This window comes from Rhinolophus hipposideros (genome assembly GCF_964194185.1).
Source record: "Rhinolophus hipposideros genome assembly, chromosome: 15".
Classification (NCBI taxonomy): Eukaryota; Metazoa; Chordata; class Mammalia; order Chiroptera; family Rhinolophidae; genus Rhinolophus; species Rhinolophus hipposideros.
The window spans coordinates 48,732,385-48,751,887 of NC_138061.1; the positions used below are offsets into that span (position 1 = coordinate 48,732,385).

The 19,503-nt window shown below is 42.4% G+C and overlaps 1 protein-coding gene across 2 annotated transcripts in view; it reads left to right on the plus strand.

Annotated features, from left to right (window-relative positions):
- Positions 1 to 2,378: 2,378 nt before the first annotated feature.
- SGPL1 (sphingosine-1-phosphate lyase 1) overlaps positions 2,379 to 19,503 on the plus strand; it is a 52,502-nt gene continuing 35,377 nt past the window's right edge. Inside the window, exons 1-2 of one of the 2 annotated variants that reach the window (XM_081074192.1) lie at positions 2,379 to 2,519; positions 3,331 to 3,393. In XM_081074192.1, coding sequence (XP_080930318.1) covers positions 3,367 to 3,393 — 27 coding nt within the window. In that variant the 5' untranslated portion in view covers positions 2,379 to 2,519; positions 3,331 to 3,366. The remainder of the gene's footprint in view (positions 2,520 to 3,330; positions 3,394 to 19,503) is intronic. The other variant, XM_081074191.1, reaches the window with a different exon arrangement.

Sequence of the window (19,503 nt, forward strand, 5' to 3'; positions counted from 1 at the left end):
CTTAGTCAGCTTGGGCTGCTATAACAAAATACCATAGATTGTGTGGCTTAAACAACAGACATTTATTTATCACCGTTCTGCAGCCTGGGAAGTCTAAGATCCAGGTGTTAGCAGATTTGGTTTTCGGTAAGGACCTCTTTCTGGCTTGCAAAGGGTCCCCATTTCATTGTGTGCTCATATGACTCCTCTGAAAGAGAGAGAGAGAGAGGGGGGGGAGGGAGAGAGAAGAGAGAAGAGAGAGAGAGAGGAGAGAGAGGAGAGAGAGAGAGCATGCGCTACTATGGTGTCTCTTCCGTTGTTTGTAAGGACACTCATCCCATTATGGGCGTACTATCTTCATGACCTCATCTAAAGCTAATTACTTCCCAAAGACCCCACCATCACATTGGGACTTAGGGCCTCACCATATGAATTTAAGGGAGGCGGGGGAGGGACAAACATTCAGTCCATCACAGTAAGGATTAGTCAGTATGGCTGAATTGGTTCATTCATCTCGGAAGAATCAACAGGCTGCCGCCCATGTGTTAGCAGCAGTGAGGTTGTACTGCAGAAATGTAGGGAGGAATCAGACATAGACCTGCTCTCTAGTCAGCTGGCATAGAGATTCTAGATTAAAGTTGGGGAGGTGGCAGCTAACATGGAGCCTAGGGAGAGCAGATCCTAGGAGCTGAAATAAAGATAAAGCGGAGAGGTGGAGGATGGAGAGTGGGGAGGACATGCCTGAAATCCCAAAGTCACTCTTGATGAGTAGGCATTGGCAGGTGGCCCCGGAATATTTTCTGACTCTTCAATAGTAAGAATGCATGTCTTTGGAGGAACAGCAGTAAGAGGACTAAGAATATGGAATGTCAGTGCCTGGTTCAGGGGCTCTGGGTAGGGATGTCTGGGACTTTTGATGGGGTGGGCATGAGGGTGAGAAAGCCCAGAGATAAACTGCTTGACTCCTTCAGGGTCTTAAGCATTCCGGTGGGAAATCGGAAGGTGCCGAAGGAATTTCATCCCAGATAAGGATAATTATGGTAGTAATGATGATACCCTAGGAGAGTATCATGACAACATTTTACAAGGGGATGGAATGGGTACCCTCATTAGTGTCATTTTTGTTAAGATTTCAAGATTCCATCTAGGTATCATTTTTAAAAAATCTATTGAAAAAATACCGTGTGCAGATCACTGGTCAGCCACAGGTAACTGCACTGCCTTCTGCTTCTACTGAATTAGTGTCATGACAACATGGGCAAGTCATGAAAAATGTATTTGAGATTTATTTCACCTGAAAAGGAAGGGTGATATTTGTGATCTTGGTGGGCACTTTCACTTAAATTTATGAGATGATTCCCAACATTGTTCATGAAAATAAAGCAGTATTGGTAGCATTTTTGCCCAACACCTTGTAGGGCTTCAGAACAAGTCACCCCAAGATGTGCCTCTGAGGTATGAGGATTATTTTGAGCTAAAAGCAACTGAGGCCCTGCAGGCTCAAAAAATACACCTGCCCCTCCCCACCCCCACTATCTAAAAGAATTTAAATTAGGGGCCAGGCCCATGATACGAGTGATCACCAGAAATAACTTTTCCTGACCTACCTATATGGCAGGGCAAACTTCTAATTGCTGAACCTGTGCTCTCCCTGCAATTACTTCCCGAAGCTCCCAGGTGGCTTACCTCCTCCGTAGCTCAGAATGTCAAACATACCTCATTCCCCCCTTTCTGTCCCTGAACCTCTCATGAGGGTGGGGATCCCCGACTCAGGTGTGTGGGGTTCCCATGCATATGTATGTAACTGTATTTGGTCATTTTCTCTTGCTAACCTGTCTCATGTTTCTTAGATTATTAGACCAGCTGAAAAAAATCTTGAGGGTGGAAGAAGGCTTCCTCCTCCCCACAACCTGTAGTCTCTACTCTCCATTTTTGTGGGGGGCGGGGGAGATGGGTGGTATAGCCATTAAGGGATTTCCATGTGCCTTTTCTTTGGGCATCACGGTCCTTGATGGAAGTCTCCAGGTCAAAGACAAAGGACAGATCCGTGCGTGGGTCACTCATTAAAATCCCAAAGGCCTCCTCTCGAGTCCCATCTTGGGTACTTTGCTGAGATCAGTTTGTAGCGCTGTGCAGGCCGACTCTCTCAGGGGTTACAAGTGACCATGTGTGGCCAGTAAGTTGGTTTCAAAAAGGCAGCCGGAAGGTGAAGCGGCTGTCTCGGGATGGCAGTTAAAGCTCCCCGAGACGGCCAGGGTGCCGGCCCCCGCCTGGCCAGCAGGCGACGCGCACGCGCCACGGACCCCACGGAGAGGCGCGCGTGGGGCTGGCGGCGGGGCCGCGCACGCAGGGGCCTGGGAGCCATTTCCGGGCGGGGAGGGGCGGTACCTCCCGGGAGGGGCGGGGCCGCCGCGGTCCGACCTCTAATCTCAGCCGCGGCGGCGGCAGGGGGAGCCCGGTCCCCGCCACTCACTAGTGGGTCCCGTGGTGCAGAGGACTGGAGGGGCGAGAGGGTCCGAAGCCGGTTCCGGGCTCAGGAGGTGGAGGCGGTCACGGCTGCGGAGGGGGGAGGGGGGTCGGGGCCGGGGAGGAGGACTCCGGGTGTGGGGAGGGAGGGCCGTGGGGACCGAGTGGGGAGCGGGTCCGGCCTGGGGGCGGGAGGGTGGTCCTGGGTGGGAGGAGTGAGGAGAGGAGGAGGGGCCGGGCGGGACTGGGGGGCTCGCAGATGCGGGGCGAGATGGGGTTCGGGGGGGGGCGTTGCCCCTGGGGGGCAAGGTGGGGGCGCTGACCATCGAGGTCTGAGTGCAAGGTTCGCGAGTGGATGGCGGTGGGGCCCCCTGCCAGGGCCGAGGGGGAGCGGGATCTGAAGCTCTGCTCCCCCGACGGAGCCGCGAGGGGCTGGGGCCGCCGGCGTTGCTGCTCCTTCCCCGCGGGGGCGGGAGGATGGAGGCGGGAGCGAGCCAGCCTGCTCCTAAGGGGCGTGCGGCGGAGGCGGGCCCGGGCGGCGGGCGGCCTGCAGCGCGCGTCCTGCGCGGGGCCGGATTGAATGGGCCGGGCCGCGGCTCCAGGCCCGGGTCCGGGCGGGCTGGGCGTGGCGGCTGGTCTTCACCTGGGGGCACCGCTTGGCGGGAGGCTGGGCCTGGATTCACTTGGCCTGCGCTGGGAGGGCAGCCGAACGCCAGCCGGTGCTGATTCGCTGGCCCGGGCTGCTGGGGGTGGAGTGGGAGAGCCGGGAGTGAAATCCGAGCTCTCAAAAGAGGGAGAGAACCATTTCTTGATTCTCTGGCGAATCTAGGCGGCCAGCGCGATAGTTTTAGAAGAGAAGTAAACAAACCTGGTTCCGTTTTTCAGAGGGGAGGCCCTGACAGTGCGGCTGGGAGAGAAAAGATGCCCAGTACGGACCTTCTGATGCTGGTGAGTCTTTTCCACACATCCTCCTTGTTGTGAGGCACTGGCGCCTTAGGTTTTATTTTTAGTCCAAAGGATCCGAGTGTGTAGATTTCACCCCTGATGCTTGCTTGCTGAGCATTTCTGGCCCCTTTCCTTTGGGCTTAATGATTAAGAATGGATAGATGAGTTACATATATGAATATATAGGTTGAGTATACGCGAAGAAGAATCTTTTTCAAAATAATTGCAGTTGGTTTTAATCTCCCACTTCCCATACTACCGGAGCAGTTTTAAAACTTATGTTACATTTTGTCTGAATCTATCGTATTTTTAGTTTATAAGTGTTTGTCTCCCAGACTAAATTCCCAGGAAGACAGGTACCATGTTTTATTTGTATAGAGATGAACGAACATCTACCCTGGTGCTCTGTATAGAGTAAGTGGTTAACAAGTGATTAGCAAGTAAGTGTTGAATTGAAGTCGTTTGAATTAAAGTTCTTTTGTTGTGCTGAGGAGTATACCTGCTTTGGTGGACGCTGTTTTCCCCTCTCCTGCTGAGATCTTCCTGTGATTTTTTTTTTCCCCACGGAGCAGGGAGAATAACATTTCCATGAGTGTTTACCAAAGTGATGTTTTATTCGTGGGATATTTATGATTCCATAGAGGCACTTTCATGAGCCCAGGGCTTTCAAATAGCTATATAAAAAAGTGTCCGCGTTTAGTTTTTAAGAAGTAACTTCTCTGAGTCTGATGTTTCTTTGTGCAAAAACATTGATATAAAAACAATTTCTTTTCCTTCCTTTATCTCACTAGTCCAGAGAGTTGGTAGCTGTCACTGGGAAATTGGCAAAAACTAATAATAGTGAGGTTTTCTTATACTAGGTGCTGACTTCCTGCAGTGGCAAAACCTGTAAGGCTTGCGGGAGGGATAAAGATGGAAACTAACTTGTGATTAGTTCTGGTTTGATGTGACGAGTAAGGATGATTTGAGAGACACAGATAAATACTTGCAGTTTATCCACAGATCCTGATGACGATTTTACCTAAAATAGTTTCTTGCCTCAAATTTAATGTGTTATCAGTGGGTAATAAGTTGCTTTATGTAATTTTAAATTCTTACTACAAGAGCAATATGTTAGAAAAAATAGGAAATTATAAATAAGCAAAAGGAAGCAACCCCTAATAATTCCACTACTCAGGGATAACCACTGTTAGTACCTTGGAGGGTTAATGCAGAATGATTTGTAGCAATTGGCAATTTCCCTTTTCTCTCATAGATCAGTATGTTTACATAAATTAAGATTTCAGTATGTAAATAGGATGGATATACCTCTGTGCCCTGAGATGTGCTTAGTACTTCTTGGGCGTGTGGGTTCCCTTGAACAGTCTGAGCAGTGAGTGCTTTAACTCAGTATTTTTTTTAGCTGTTGCCACTATTCACTTCCTCATTTGATTATCTAGAATGTTTAGGGGTTTTGGCTTTTTGTTGGTGTAAGGAATTAATTCACATGGAAAACAACTGGTCCTGGAGAATCATCCCTCTCTGAAGACACCATACATGTTGGTTGAGGTGCTTTCACTGGAAAAGTTGGCATTTTTTCCTGGACTGTACTGTGCTAGTTGAGGCTAAATGGTAAAAAACCGGTGACCAGAACTGGGTTTTCAATGGGGGCACTCAACTGTTATGGTCTGAGTTCAAGGTATTTCTCTATCTAATTTATATGATGTGTAAGATATGTTCTTGGCCCTCTAACTAGGAAAAAAGAATGCCAGTGAATAAAAAAATAACTTCCATGCAGGGAAGTGTATAGTAGAGTCTCAGAATTAGAAGCAATCTTAGAAATCCTACGATGCAACTTATTTATATTGTACATGAATGCTTTTTAGAATATTTCTGATAAATGGATATCCAGCCATCCATTCTTTCTGCTGGGGGAATAAGATGGTCATAAGCTAAGACACAATACAGGGTGGATTCAGGAATAGTAATGTAATTCCGATAGCTGACATTTATATAGTACATGTTAGGTGCAGAAATAGGTACTCAACATACTCAGTAAATTTTCACAAAAATCCTTTGGAAAATATGCTGGCATTCTCCTTTTATCGTTGAAAAGCTAGACTTAGAGAGGGTACCACAGCCATGAAGTGGTGAAGCCACGTCTTAATGATAGCTCGACCCTCTAGGGGGCACTTTGGAAAGGTGTGTTTGTATGTGTGCCTATGTTTGTTTTCTATAGTCTTGTCTGAGAACATTTTATTATACAAATCTTCTTGTTTATTTTCTTTTACATTGCACTTAGGGCATTATATTAAAATTTTAAGTTACGTCTATGGGTATAATATAATCTTTGAATTTCATTTTAGAATCATAAAGGGGCATTATAAAATATTTGTTATAAAAAGAGGGCATTGGGTTTGGTAAGGTTGAAAACCACTTGTGTGGATGTTTAGAAAATGAAACTTGAAGATCCACTGGAGTCCATATGTGATAAACCTTGTATTCCAGAATAAAGGGCCTGGGCTATCAGCCCTTAGTGTGATACTGCCCTTAATTTTGCCCTCATTTGATTAGGGTGATTTGCCTGCCTTTTTCCATTTGCTCACACATGACGTGTCATGGGCTGTAGTATTTTTCCACCTGTGTCTCAGAGAGAATAAAATGAGTGAGTGTATTCATCTGAGAATTGCTGTGCTTTCTGAGGGAATTCAAATCAGGCAATTTTTCATCACTCTTTCTCCACTTTGACAACCATTCTTTTCATCTGTATTCTCTTCCTTCTTAAGCTAGGGTTGCAAGTGGCCCAATACTTGTAACTATTAAGAGGGTACTTTATAAAGCTCAGTCTGCTCCTTAGGCAGCTTTTTCTTTTTTTCCATCCAAATGAGGGAATCAAGGTTACCATTTGCACCATGGCTGGTTGGGATTTCAGTGATAATTGTTTATCTAGGGCTGAGGTTCTCCACCAGGGGCGATTTTGCCCCCCAGGGACATTTGGCAATGTCTGGAGATATTTTTGATTGTCACACTTGAGGAGTGCTACAGGTCAGTGATGCAGTTAAACACTACTGGGCAAGCAGTGTCCCACCACGAAGAATTTTCTGGCCTAAAATGGTAGTAGTGCCCAGGTTGAGAAACCCTGGTGTAGAGTTCCTTAACCTAATGGTATCTGCATAGCCCAGGCAGTCATATGGGTGGTGGAATGAGTCTTTTCTGAGAGTTTAATGGGTCTGCTGTAGTATTACTTGGGGTTATTTTGCCCATGGATCAAGTTCTGCTGCTTTGGAATATATATTGGAGAGTGTACAGCATGGTCTTCTAGTCGAGTAACATTCTTACTTTTCCTTTGCAACATTTCTGCAGCACTTCTTGATTTGGACATGGTAAGCCTGTCTCCGTTTTGTTTTTCAGGTTCAAAACTTGAATCTTTCCAGATCTTAGAACTTTATCTTTGACCCCTGAATCTTTTTTAGGGATGGTTTCTTTATGAATCTCAGTTGGGATTTAAGCAATAAACTGAAAGATCGACGTGAAAAACTCACTTCTATTTTTTGAATCTGGTGTCTTATTTGTAGGATTGTCATTGGGACTGATAGGGCGTATAAAATTTTGTTAACAATTTCAGTGGCCATTGTAGGATAAGCACTGTTTTGGGCATTGATTCAATCTTATAAATAAAGCAAAACTATAATAACAAGTATGATAATTTCTGCAGCCTTTAGTCTGAAGGAAATGGGAGTTATAAATAGGTAACCCCCAAATCCCACTATTTGGCTTGGCTTTGCAGCAAGCAGCCTTTGTGTCAGAAATTTTTAGTAACATTTACCTTCTTAATTAGGCTTTGTCCAATCTAATATTACATACAGTTTGAACACATTGGGGGCAGAAAGTGGGAATCAGCCTGGGATTAAGGATTTTCCATAGGGAATTGATTTGTAGTGAATCAGTCCATATTTGGAAACGTACTGAAGAACCCAATTAGAGAGAGAAACCGTGCTGTGGGGTAAGGGGAGATAGCAGCCATCTGGGAAGGCAGAAAGTGGTTCGTTGAGTTTGTCAGTTATCTCCTGGCACACTCCAACAGTGTGATTGAGGAGATGCAGGGACCATTGACAAAGCTGGGCAGGGTTAAGGAAGACCAACCGGATGATGAAACAACTCAGGGCTAAGAGCCATTATCGCTCTTAGGCCCGAAGGAACCAGTACGGGGAGTCATTTCTGGAACCTTGACAGAGCTTAGCTTAAGGAGAGGGTAACCTGTAGAAATGTAGCCACTGCCAAGCAGTGGTCTAGCAGGAAGGGAATCAAGAGGAATAAACGCCTCCGAATCTTTCTTTTCCTATCCTCTCTTCTCACGCTAGAGCCTCTTATTGATCAAACCCAACTGGAAAGCAGAGGAAGAGGGAGCCTGAGTGGTGATAATTCAGAGGAGGTAGCCCTCTGTGATGTGGGTGAGTGTGATGTGTGTCTCAGAGTCACACAAAAATGCCGTGTGACTCTGAGACACACAGCAGAGTCAGAGAAGGTTGGTGCAGGCCCTAGAGGCGCAAAGGTCCTTCAGCCTGCTGAAGTCAAGGTCAAGTTGGTTCTGAAAGGCACAGTGAGAAGAGAGTCTCTGAGCAGGTCTGGAATATTACAGAAAGGGAATGTTCTCACTGATAACAGAATGATCGCTTCAGAGGCAAAGTGTTGCCACAGCGTTGGCAAGCCCAGAGCTGCTTTGTTCCTGTCGTAGCCTCAGAATCATAATTGCCTGACCTGCCTTTAGAAAGCCTGCAGTCCGGCTTCTCTTGCTGTGTGCGGTAGGGATCCCTGCCACAGTGCCCTGCCAGGAGTGGGTGTGGAATACCTTCTCAGGGAGTTCTTTCCATTGTGGGACAGCTTTAATTGTTAGAAAGTTTTTTATTTGTCCAGATCACTGAATATATCAGTTCTGATTAGGTTTGGCTGTATGTAAAAGAGAAATCTAAAGTAATAGACATTTTTAAAACAGAAACAGATATTTCTCTGAAGTAAGAGAAATCCAGAGTAGTCAGTTCGTGACAGATACGGCCGTTCCTAGGTCTTCGAGGAAGTTCCACCGCTCGCAGTGGGTCCCCTCCTGGTCCAGGCTAGCTGCTTTGAGCTGGAGCTGTCACGTTCCTGTTTCATTCATCGAGAAGCGGAAAGAAAAGAAGATAGGCTTGCCCCACTTCTTAGCTAAAAATGTTTTCATGTGAAATTTATTATACAGAAAGTAGATGAAGCACATATCTACATTTTAAAGAATAATAAAACAATCATCTACCTACCACTCGGTGAGAAATAGAACATTTACCCCCAATCCCTTGTGCCCCACCCATATTACAGCTCCTTGCCTCCATTCTAGGGGTAACTGCTATCCTTTGTTGTTTAAAAAAAAAAAAAAAGTGTGACCACCTATGGATGTGACCCTAAATTTACTTTTATTTATTTTTAACTTGGTATAAATGGATTTATATAGTTTTTTTTGGTGATTTTCCTGTTGCTGAATATTTGTGAGCTGCCTTCGTGTTGCTGCATGTAGTTGAGCGTTTTCGTTTTCATGGCAGTGTGGTGGTGCACTGTACGACTGCCACAGTTTCTTTCTCCATTCCACTGATGGGGGACATCGGGTTGTTCCGGTTTTGAACATTACCCAGTGTGACCTTCCTCATATACGACACGTGATCACACATGTAAGAATTTTTCTGGGGTTTATTCCTAGGAGTGGAATTGTTGGATTGTAAAGGGTGTCCGTTCTTAACATTACTAGATAACGCCTAACTTTTCTAACTAGGTCGATGCAGTTTACACTCCTAGCAACAGTATATGAGAGTTCTGGTTCCTACACAGCTTGAGAAAGTTGATAATAATAATAAGGCTTTTTATTTTTTGGCAGTTTGGTAGGAATGAAATCTAATCGCCCTGATTCCTAATGTGTCCTTTTTTACACGTTTATCGACTATTTGGATTTCCAGTTTTGTGGGTTCCTCTTCCAGTCTTATGCCGTATCAAATATTTTTCTGTTTCTCCTGGTACTTCTATTGAATTTTTTGTGTATATTTTGAGATTTTGTTACTGGGTTCATACAGATTTAAAATTGTCACATCTTACCTAGTAAGTTGTGCTTTTTATCTAATAATGGTTTTTGACTTAAAATAATACAGCTACATGAGCTTTTTGTTATGAAGTAGTCCAACTAAATGTTTGACGAATGAATGACCTGCCTGTCACACAGGCAGAAACTGCAGAACTGTTCTAGCCCATTCTTCCAGTGCAGTTACTATATGTGTCCGGTTATCCCATGAAGTGAATAAATCAGTATAACGTGTGTAAAGTAAAGGGCACACATCTTAACTGTACAGGTCAGTGAATATTTGTCTGTGGGTAGACGGTACCCAGTACCCCAGGCAAGACTGAAAAATGTCCGGTACCCCAGCAAGCTCCTCATACCCCTCCCAACTGATAACCACCAAAGGTTACCCTTCTCATTATCAGCTAGTTTTGCTGATGTTTGAGCTTTGTATAACTGGAAACATATACAGTATATTTTTTGTGTGACTGTCCCTTTTGTGTTCAACATTTTGTCTGTGAAATTCAGCCATGCTCTTATGTAGCAATAGTTTTTTAAATTATTGCAGTGTAGTTTTACAATGCATAAACTATCACAGCTTATTCATTCTATAGTTGAACATTTCTGTTTCCAGTGTTTGGCTATTATGAAAGACACTACTGCATTGTTGAACATGTCTTTTCGTAACCATAAACAGAATTGCTGGTCATAAGGCATACTGCCGAACAGGTTTCCAAGTGGTTGTACCAATTTACACTCACAGGGTTTTTAGTTTTGGGCAACAAATCTTAAATTTCTGCACACCAAACACGAGAGAGAGCTTTGAGAATTCTTTCCTGACGTCGTACAGGCTCTTTTAAAATGTGAAATGCCCCTTTTTCCCTGTAATTTCCCCGGAGAGTAAGAGCCTCCTGTATTCTTGTTTATCTAGTCTAAACTATGAGATATAATAGAAAAATACGGTGAATGTTTAAATAAAAACAATATTACAATAAGAGACACATTGCCCATTAGTCTCCCTCAAAATACTCCCCCTCACTTCAAACACACTTATCCCATCGTTCTTGCCACTTTCTGAAGCAGTTCTGGAAGTCCTCTTTCGTGAGTGTCTTTACTTCATCCTCTATCATGACAATGCTCTGTGTCACACATCGCTTCTGGTACATGGCAATTTCTGTCAATTAAAAACATTACGGTGCGCTTCATCCGCCTTATTCACTTGATGTGGCACTGCGGCTTCTGGCTCGTTCCCAAAGTCAAAGTGACCATGAAAGGAAAACATTTTGAATCCATTCAGAACATCGAGGCAGCCATGACAGCACAACTAAAGACACTCGTGAAAGAGGACTTCTGGAGCTGCTTCAGAAAGTAGCAAGAATGATGACATAAGTGTGTTCCAAGCAAGGGGAAGTATTTTGAGGGGGATTAATAGCAAGTGTCTTTTACTGTAATCAATTTTTTAAAAAATTTAAACATTCACCGTAATTTTTTTTTTATCATACCTCCTCACATTAATAAACATTTGATGGAAACGAAGCAACCCTGGTTTTTTTTTTAGTATTCTCAAAGCTCTGTTAAGGGCAGAATTTAGATTTGTAAAATGCCATTTTTTAACAGTGAATTTCAAGACTAAAATCATAACCCTCTGGAACTCTTTGGAATCTAAGTAGGTGTTGTGGTAACTTTACTCTTTGCTCTCTGGAGACCCTCTCTGCAGAGTTTTTCCAAAAGCGACACATTGATCCTATCTTGAGTTCCAGTCTTAATGGTACTGAGTCTTTGAGACAGTTGAGGCAAATAAAAAATTTTGTTTTCAAACTCTAATAGGAAGGAATCTCAGAAAACTATGAGAATGCCATGGTGTACCTGTTTCTTGCAGCTAGGGTGGAAGAAGGCCTAGGATTACATGTTAGAAATCTCCAACCCTTTTTGATTAACTCAAGGTTTCAAATGCTTTCCCAAGAGTCATGGCTGTAGCAGTCAACAGCAATCTATCTGGGTGACTGAAATCAGGTTTATGATCTGTAATTTATAAGTAGGTAGCTGATGTAATCTGTTTTGTAGGTAGGTCAAGGGTCACTTACAGCCTTTTGATGGAATAGTTTTTGAAGGTAGTATTGACTTAACACCTGTCTAACAAAGCTCAGGAGCAGCTCTCACTTGACATGTATTTTATTACCATCATCTGTAAGAAAATACAGCATAAGCATAAATCAAACTACTGAAAACCTCTCCCAGCTCTACCTTTGTGACTGGGACTTTGCAAAGGTTGTTTCCCTGGCTGCTGATTGAAGAGGAAAGGAAAATGTTTCTCGTCAGAGAATTCAGATTCATTAACTATTTAGTGTTTCTTATCTTACGCTGCCACTTCCTTGTTACCCTACCTCATTTAATATTCACAACAACCCTGTGAGTGGATGGTGTCTTTTATCTTGTGAACTTATTGTTGAATGATAACAATGGTATCTATTTTTCCAGATGAGCAACGTCAGCTGCACAGAAGTTCCATAATGTAGTGAAGGTCACACAACTTCTAAAGGAGAGCTAAAATTAGACTCTCAGCCTTTGATTACCAGCCCAGACTTCCTCGGACACCACAGCTGCCTGTAGAACAGCATTCACACTACTCAGAGTCCCCAGGAGTAGTGATGAGTTGTCAGTTCAGGACAATACTCAGAAATGACTGTCCTTTTCACGCATCCTGGGTAGTGGCTTGAGTATGTGCTTATGAATTGCCAAAGGAAAGAAACATAGTGTGTTTAAAAAGTTTCATCATTTTAGCACTTAGTTATTCTGTGTATAGACTCCTCAAAATACATGCCTTTAAACAATAATCTAGACGCTCTTTGTCTAGATTATATATCATTGTGCTTCCGATTTCTACGTTATTAGATACTTTTGGTGGCTTTATTTGAATCCAAAGCTTTACTTTCTGGAATTGCAAAGTTTCTGCTGTCTTTGGCCCATTTGGAAACTATTTTCAGAAAGGCATTTATTTATTTTTTTAAAGAAAGCCTGTGAATCCAAACAATCCTAGGTAGTTGGTATTAGCTGAGAGAATATTTGGTGACCATAAATGGAATTGCTCCATCATAATGCTTTCTTTAATTTAAAGTATACAATTCAGTGGTTTTTAGTATATTCACGGAATTGTGCAACTGTCAACCACAGTCAATTTTAGAACATTTTCAGAAGAAGCCCCATACTTACTAGCAGTCACTTCTTTATGTCCTCCCAATCCCCTAGCCCTCCGCAAACATTAAACAATTTTTGTCTATAGATTTCCTTATTCAGAACATTTTACATAACTGGAATCATAGAATATGTGGTTTTTGTGATTGGCTTTTTAATCATGTTTTCAAGATTCATCCGTGTTGTAGCATAGATCAGGACTTCCTTCCTTTTATTACAGTCATAAGGCTTTTTCTGGAGAATTTTAAGGAATGGGTATATCCATAGTGTTTCTGTTTTGTTCTTACCTACACGGAGCACAGGGGTCTTGGGTTTACTTTACAAATAATAGAGCAGTTTGCCATACTAAGGCTACCTCTAGAATTCGTTTTAGGGAAGGGATTGTTAGGCGGAATACGGACCTCAATGACTGGCCTTCAGGATATGTTGAACCTTTTTTAATTTACAAGATTTTATGTTCCCAAGCATATTTTTTGGTGCGGATGTTTAGGGGATTGAGAAGATTTAGCTTTTGTTGAAAGATAATTTTCAAATAAAGGTAAAATCATGACAATCATACAGATTAAAATGTACACACATTAAAGATTTTGTTTTGCTCAGAGTGAGGAATCCAGGAAGATGTTATAATTGGTTTCAAGGAGATGTCCAAAGAACAGACACATTTCTAGATCAGGAATATTAAAATGAATGTGAAATGCAGGCAAAATTAGTTTTTTCCATAGTGGAGGAGGGACGTCATTTGAACCTCTACTGGACATGGCAGAGTTTGCCTTTTTATAGGTGAAGATTAGTTTGCATTGCTATCGATTATCTATAACTTTCAGAGTTGTAAAATAACTTCTATATGATCATAATCAAATAACCCAGAGGGATGTCCTAGATGAAGCATTATTTTGCATTGGAAGGGCACATTTTTTCTTGCCCTTTCAACAGGTTATCAAAAAAGTCTGAAACTCTTCCAAATGTTAGTTTTAAATTTAGAGTCTTACTGCAGTTTTAAAAAGTAGGGCCTTTTTGACTAGCTTTTGAAGGTAGAATTTCCAAAGGGGTGTTTATGTCAGTTGAGGGTCAGTCGAAGAACCAGGGATAGACAGGTCTGTAGTTTACTCTTTTGAACAGGATTACATGTTAGAAATCTCCAGAGAAGTAGCCTTTGCAACTTACTTAGGTTACGCTTCTCAGGATATATTCAATATTTCTCATCTCTAATAGCAACATGACTACTGAAGAAGAAATTTCTAGAAAATACTTATAATTTGGAAAGTCTAGGTATCTTTACTCAGTGACAGAGGTAGATAACCCTATTAAGATAAGGATGGGCAGCGAAAAGCTCAGATGACTTCTTCCCTAATTGTGGTATGCTCAGAAAAGTCAAGACAGAATTCTTTATGTGAGGAGAATATGGGATTATTTCCACTAGGCCTTGCTGATTTATCCAAGGAGTTTTCAGTTCTAGTCTTCAGTATAATGAACTTCTCTGTGCGTATGCACAATAAGTCATTTAGCAAGTTATTGTTAGAGACTCTGGGAGTTCATAGCAAATTTGGCAACATTACATGTTCAAGTTTACATAGTACTTTTCCCACACATCTTACCTATTTGCCTTAGGCTGAGAAAGTATTTACCTAGAAAACCCATAATTGCCCTTAACTTCTATATCCCTCAGCCTGTTCCTCTGTTTATTGAACTTGGTTTTATGCTTTTTAGTCTTCTCTACTAGTTAAAGCTCCCCGCAGTGCCTTTTTTGACGTATTTCGGAAGAGAGGTGCTCACAGTTACTAGTTGACAAAATCAGCATTCGTCTTCACTTGATGCCTTGACCACAAGTAACTAAATAAAAAAAAATTTAGATGATTGTTTGGCAATGTTTAGGACTCCCAGCTTTTATAAGCTCAGAAGCTTTGATTTTCCATGGGTGCACTCCCACTGACTGGAGAATGGCATGTCTGTTTCCTTTCTGAAGCCAAAATTGTATCACCATGATGGTAAGATGCTGCGCCTAAGTAGTCCAATGTCGAGTGTAGAGCAGTTAGACTTATCTGTGCTTCTGGAATAGTACTGAGTGTGTGTATGTCTGACGCTTGAGACCTGGCTGGAAGGGAACATGGGGACCGTTGAGCTTTTTGAGAGGAATTTCTCAGACACTGGGTCTCCTGACTCATACAGTGGAATTTGGGGGAAGTATATGGTTTGCTCTTTATCGCGCTTAAGAAATGATGATTCATCCCTTCAAACATTTCTGTGTCACAGTCTCTACTGGTTGGTTGGAAGGCTGTCTGGTTTTGTTGCTCAATTCTTACTTCTTCAGTGACCCAAGGGAGTTTTGCCTTTGGGCTTGTGATCTGTTTTTGCTGATGAACTTGGATGCCTTTTGGGGCTCTAAAGACAATAGTGTTTTCTTACCTGTTTACTTTGTACTTTGAAGTTCTGCAGATTGTGATATGAAAGAATATCAGATTCAGTTAGCTTTGTTTTCTGTGTTTTCAGGGCAGAAGTAGAGTAAGACTAAATAATTAACTCTTTGGATCACTTCTGTATTTTAACTTGACTCCCTAAGCTGACTCTTCGTCTTTACATTATCATTTGATCTGAAGACAGTAAGGTGATGGGTGAGCTGGGTAAAACAGGTTTTTCTTTTCCTCAACAGCCCAGTCCTGCTTTAAAGGTCAGATTTCTGGCTCTTCTGGAAAAGCTGAGGGTTGAATCATGCAGTTGTGTTAGAGGTGAAGAAAGTGAAAGGAAGAGAAAAACAAACTCTTTTCTGCAGCATTGCAGGGGGGAGATTTGGTTTTCGTTAGTATCTAGCCAAAGGGTAAATAATTAGCCAGGAACAATGAGTTGATCTCGTTGATGGATGTGGCTTGCCCCTGACCATAACACTTCTAGGAAAGCTTGGCGGTGTCTTTATACCACCTGTCAAAGATGGATAGCCACTAAGTTTGGTGATTGGGTTTTAGTAGCATATTCAGTCAGTTATTGGGTGATTATAAAAGAAGGGGATGGTGAGAAAAGGGGGCACTTTATAAGGTAGAGAAATGATTCATAACCAGGAAAGCCTAGCAGAATCACCTGGGGGCGCTTTTCCAAAACATTTCTGCACTCCAGTCGTTACTTACTGAACCTCTGTGTAGGGTATTCTCAGAAAAGCTCCTTGGATGATTTTGATGCACTCCACTGGTTTAATGGAAAGAGCGTTGAACAAGAAGTTAGATTCTGATGGAAACTGCGTCTCTTTTGAACCCAGGAAAGGCACATTTTAGTATTAGTCTTTGAGCCTCAATTTCTTCATGATTGAAAAGGATTGAACCAGCTGGTCTCTGCAGTTCCCTGAACAGCAAGGTTTTACAATTTTGAAGACAACTCTCCTGTAGTACTTTGCAAACCAGTTTCTTTTCAGCCTTTCTTTGGGAAGCCGGTAACAGTGTATGTCTTTCTCTAGCCAAAAGAAGAATGAGGTTTGCAGTTTGAGAAATAGCATTGAATGGCAAGTTCACAGCCCAGAAGTGCTTGTCATTTGTAGGACAGTGTTCAGACAATTGGGCAATGTCGTCTTTCTTAGTGGGAAGAGTAGTGAACCTGTGGCTCTTAATTTGGCTTCTGGAATAAACTAGATGACATACTATGAGAATTGCCTGGTTTGAACCTGTTGGTCTTTTGATAGTTTGCGCCACTGATGGTTTGGTTCGGGAATTCTGGGCCGTGGAACATGTAGTGGGAAAAACAATGCATTTTGAACCAGAAGGTTTGAGTCCTGGCTCTGCCAAGTCTGGGCTGTGTGACCTTTGGGCATGCGTGTCTGTATCTGAAGGATGGAGAGTACCATGAACGGACGTTTAGCCTCCCTTTCAGCTCTGATGGCCTGTGATGTGATGCGTCTTGTGAGCTCATCGGAGGGCTGCCGATGTGTGCAGTCTGATTCTAAATAACCGGTCATTCTCCTCTGCAGGCTTTGTGCCATGATAGAAAGATGAGCTCTATGTAAGGAGGTAACTTTTCCGAGAATCCTGACTTTACAGTGACTCTCCAGTGGTGTTCTTAGGCATTACTGTTTTGAATTTTTCCTGTATGAGTAACAGACTTACACTCAGAACCCAGGTGTGGGTTGTGGCCACCAGTCCACATCGAGACAAACAGGAAGTTGGAGAGGTATGAGTTGTTATTGCAGCTGAAGGGAACTAGCTTGTGTGCTCTGTACTTTTGACCATACGACATTAGAAGACGTGCTGCTGTATAATACTCAGCTGAGCAAACTTACTACCTTTTCTTTGGCAGGGAATGTGTGTGTTGGTGGCAGTTCAGAAATTATTAGTAGAGTGGATCAGTTACAGAGGGAATGTTTTTCTTTGATCTTGAGCCTGCTTGTTTTTTAATGTGAGAGGAGCACGAAGGAGAAAGTACTTTGGGCTGCCTTGTTGGTTCCTCTGCTTGGCTTTACAGCTCTTTGGTACTCTTACTTCTTCAGTTATGTTTAGATATTTATAATGTCCTGAAGCCCTGAGAGATGGATCCAGACATCTTGTAATTCAGCTCTGAGTGTGAAATTCTAGATTTTCATCCCGACTGCCACTTACTACTCAATTTGCCGTGGAACTGGTCACTTAACCTTAACTTCAGTATTTCCCACCTCTAAAGGGAACGTTCATTCTTAACCAAGAACCTGGTGAGGTTATAAAAGTACGAAGAAAATAACGTGAAAGATGTTTCAAATTCCAAGCTATGTAAATAGCTTGTAAATATTATGTAATAGTATGTAAATATTACCATGTATCCCCTACAAATAAAAAGGGCTTTTACGTTCTTCACCCTTTCCTGTGCATGTCTGTCATGAACCCTTTGGCCTTCTCTTTCTCAGTGAGTTCTAGTGCCTCTGTAATCAAGTGGTCACGTAATCTTGGAGCGTTAAAGGGAAGAGAGCATTTTAAGTGAAACAAACTGGTGAACTCTCATCTTTGGAAAACAGTGCCATGCATATTGTGGGCACTCGGGAAATCAGTCAGTGACAGAAACCCTTCCCTGCAGTAAGCTAGTGGGTGGCAGTGGGGCATTGTAGGCAGGTCTCTTCTTAGCTCTAGGGGCTGCCTGAGTGGAGATGCCATTGTTCTTGAAGAAAACAAACACAGATGGTTGGCCCCTGTTACATAATGGAGAAAGGATTGTTAGGATTTGTATTAGCTCCAAGGAAAGGAGCACCGTCCAGTGTGGGGCTGGAAATGTCTGCCAGATGGCTTTCTCTGTCAGCGACCCTCATTTTGAGGATGTCTCTTCTGGTATAAATGGGTCGTTAAGGAATTTAATGGGGGAAAAATATCACCGCCTAACTGGCAGTTGGTGACATGCAGTTCTAGTTCTCAAAGAAGTTTTTATTGTGGGGGAGAGTAGGTGTGAAGAGTGCTGCTGTGGGGAGTTTGCTTACAGAATCTTGTTTTTGGAGTGATTTAGGGACTGAGTATATTATTGTGGGGAGCTGTGGGCTAGAACCGACAGGAAAGGAACTTGGGACTGAAGAATTCTGAATCTCTGTTGACTTAGGTACTTCCTCACATCATAATCCTGGCCTCGCAAAATTAAGAGAATAAGTCATAAGTATGAAAAGCACTGAGATTGTATAAAGTGGGAAATGACCTAGTGTTACCCCCTTCACTGCAGTAGACACCCACATGCTACACTGAAGGAAGCCAGGAGCAAACGCCCTCTGAGGCACTGGGTTGAAACCTGAAGGTCGTGATCCTTTCAGAAGTACGCAGAATCATGTAGTGGGGTCAAGCATTTACAAAAAGGAGGGACTAGAAAAGAAATGTCAGTGCAGCACAGGTAGTATGGTGTCAAGTATTACTTTGGTAACTTTTGCTTTGGATTCATATCTTTCTGTTACGTTTACTAGATTGTGCTGTAAAATACATTTCTGTGGGTCTGGGTTGGAGAAGTTGGAAACTCATGGGCCTAATGAGCTACATGCCTCGAAGTGACAGAATTTGTGGACTTCGCTGTTGTGTTACATTCACGAAAGAGTCTTGGTCCCTTGGAGTGATTTGAGCACCAAAAGAGTTAGTTATGTTTCGAAATAGTTGGGTACCAAGCTCCCATCAATTCTAGCAGCTGCCTTTTGTGTAATAATGATGAGGATTATTGAGGTTTGATGTCTTTTAGGCATCAGCTGACACCTAAAGCATTAGATTGGAAATGGAGTGAACAAGAAGAGAAATGCTGGTAGTTTAGTCACCATTATTTGACAGTGGCTTCTTAAAGTAATTACTATTTTGAATCTTCACAATGCTAAGGTTTAGCTTGTTTTTTCATTTAATAATATACTTTCAAAAGATTTATTGTATTCTTTACTAACATTTTGTATACATAATTGGGCAAAGTGTTTGGTTTTTTGTTTTTTCTCTAGAGGAATACATTTCCAATTTCATAACAAAGTGTGAAGGAAGGAATGTTTTACTTGTAGAAATTTTACCAAGGGCTAGAGAGATAAACAGCCACACACCTACAGACATATATACACAATTTATTTTGTGACTATTATTCTGTCCCTTTTAGATAAAGAACTGGTGGCACAGATTGGTGCAATAATTTGCCGGGAGTTACACAGTAAGCTACCGTGTTTCCCCCAAAATAAGACCTATCCGGAGAATAAGCCCCAGTTAAGATCTCAGCAAGATGGATGCATTTAGTATGTTATGGCGATGTTCCAGAAGATGACATGACTGTAATTGAATAAATGTAGATTGTTGTACGTGAAAAAAATAAGACATCCCCTGAAAATAAGCCCTACTGGAGCAAAATTAACATAAGACCCGGTCTTATTTTTGGGGAAACACGTTAGTAGCCTTCAAAGATGACTACTCATAGTTCTTGTATTTTGAAAG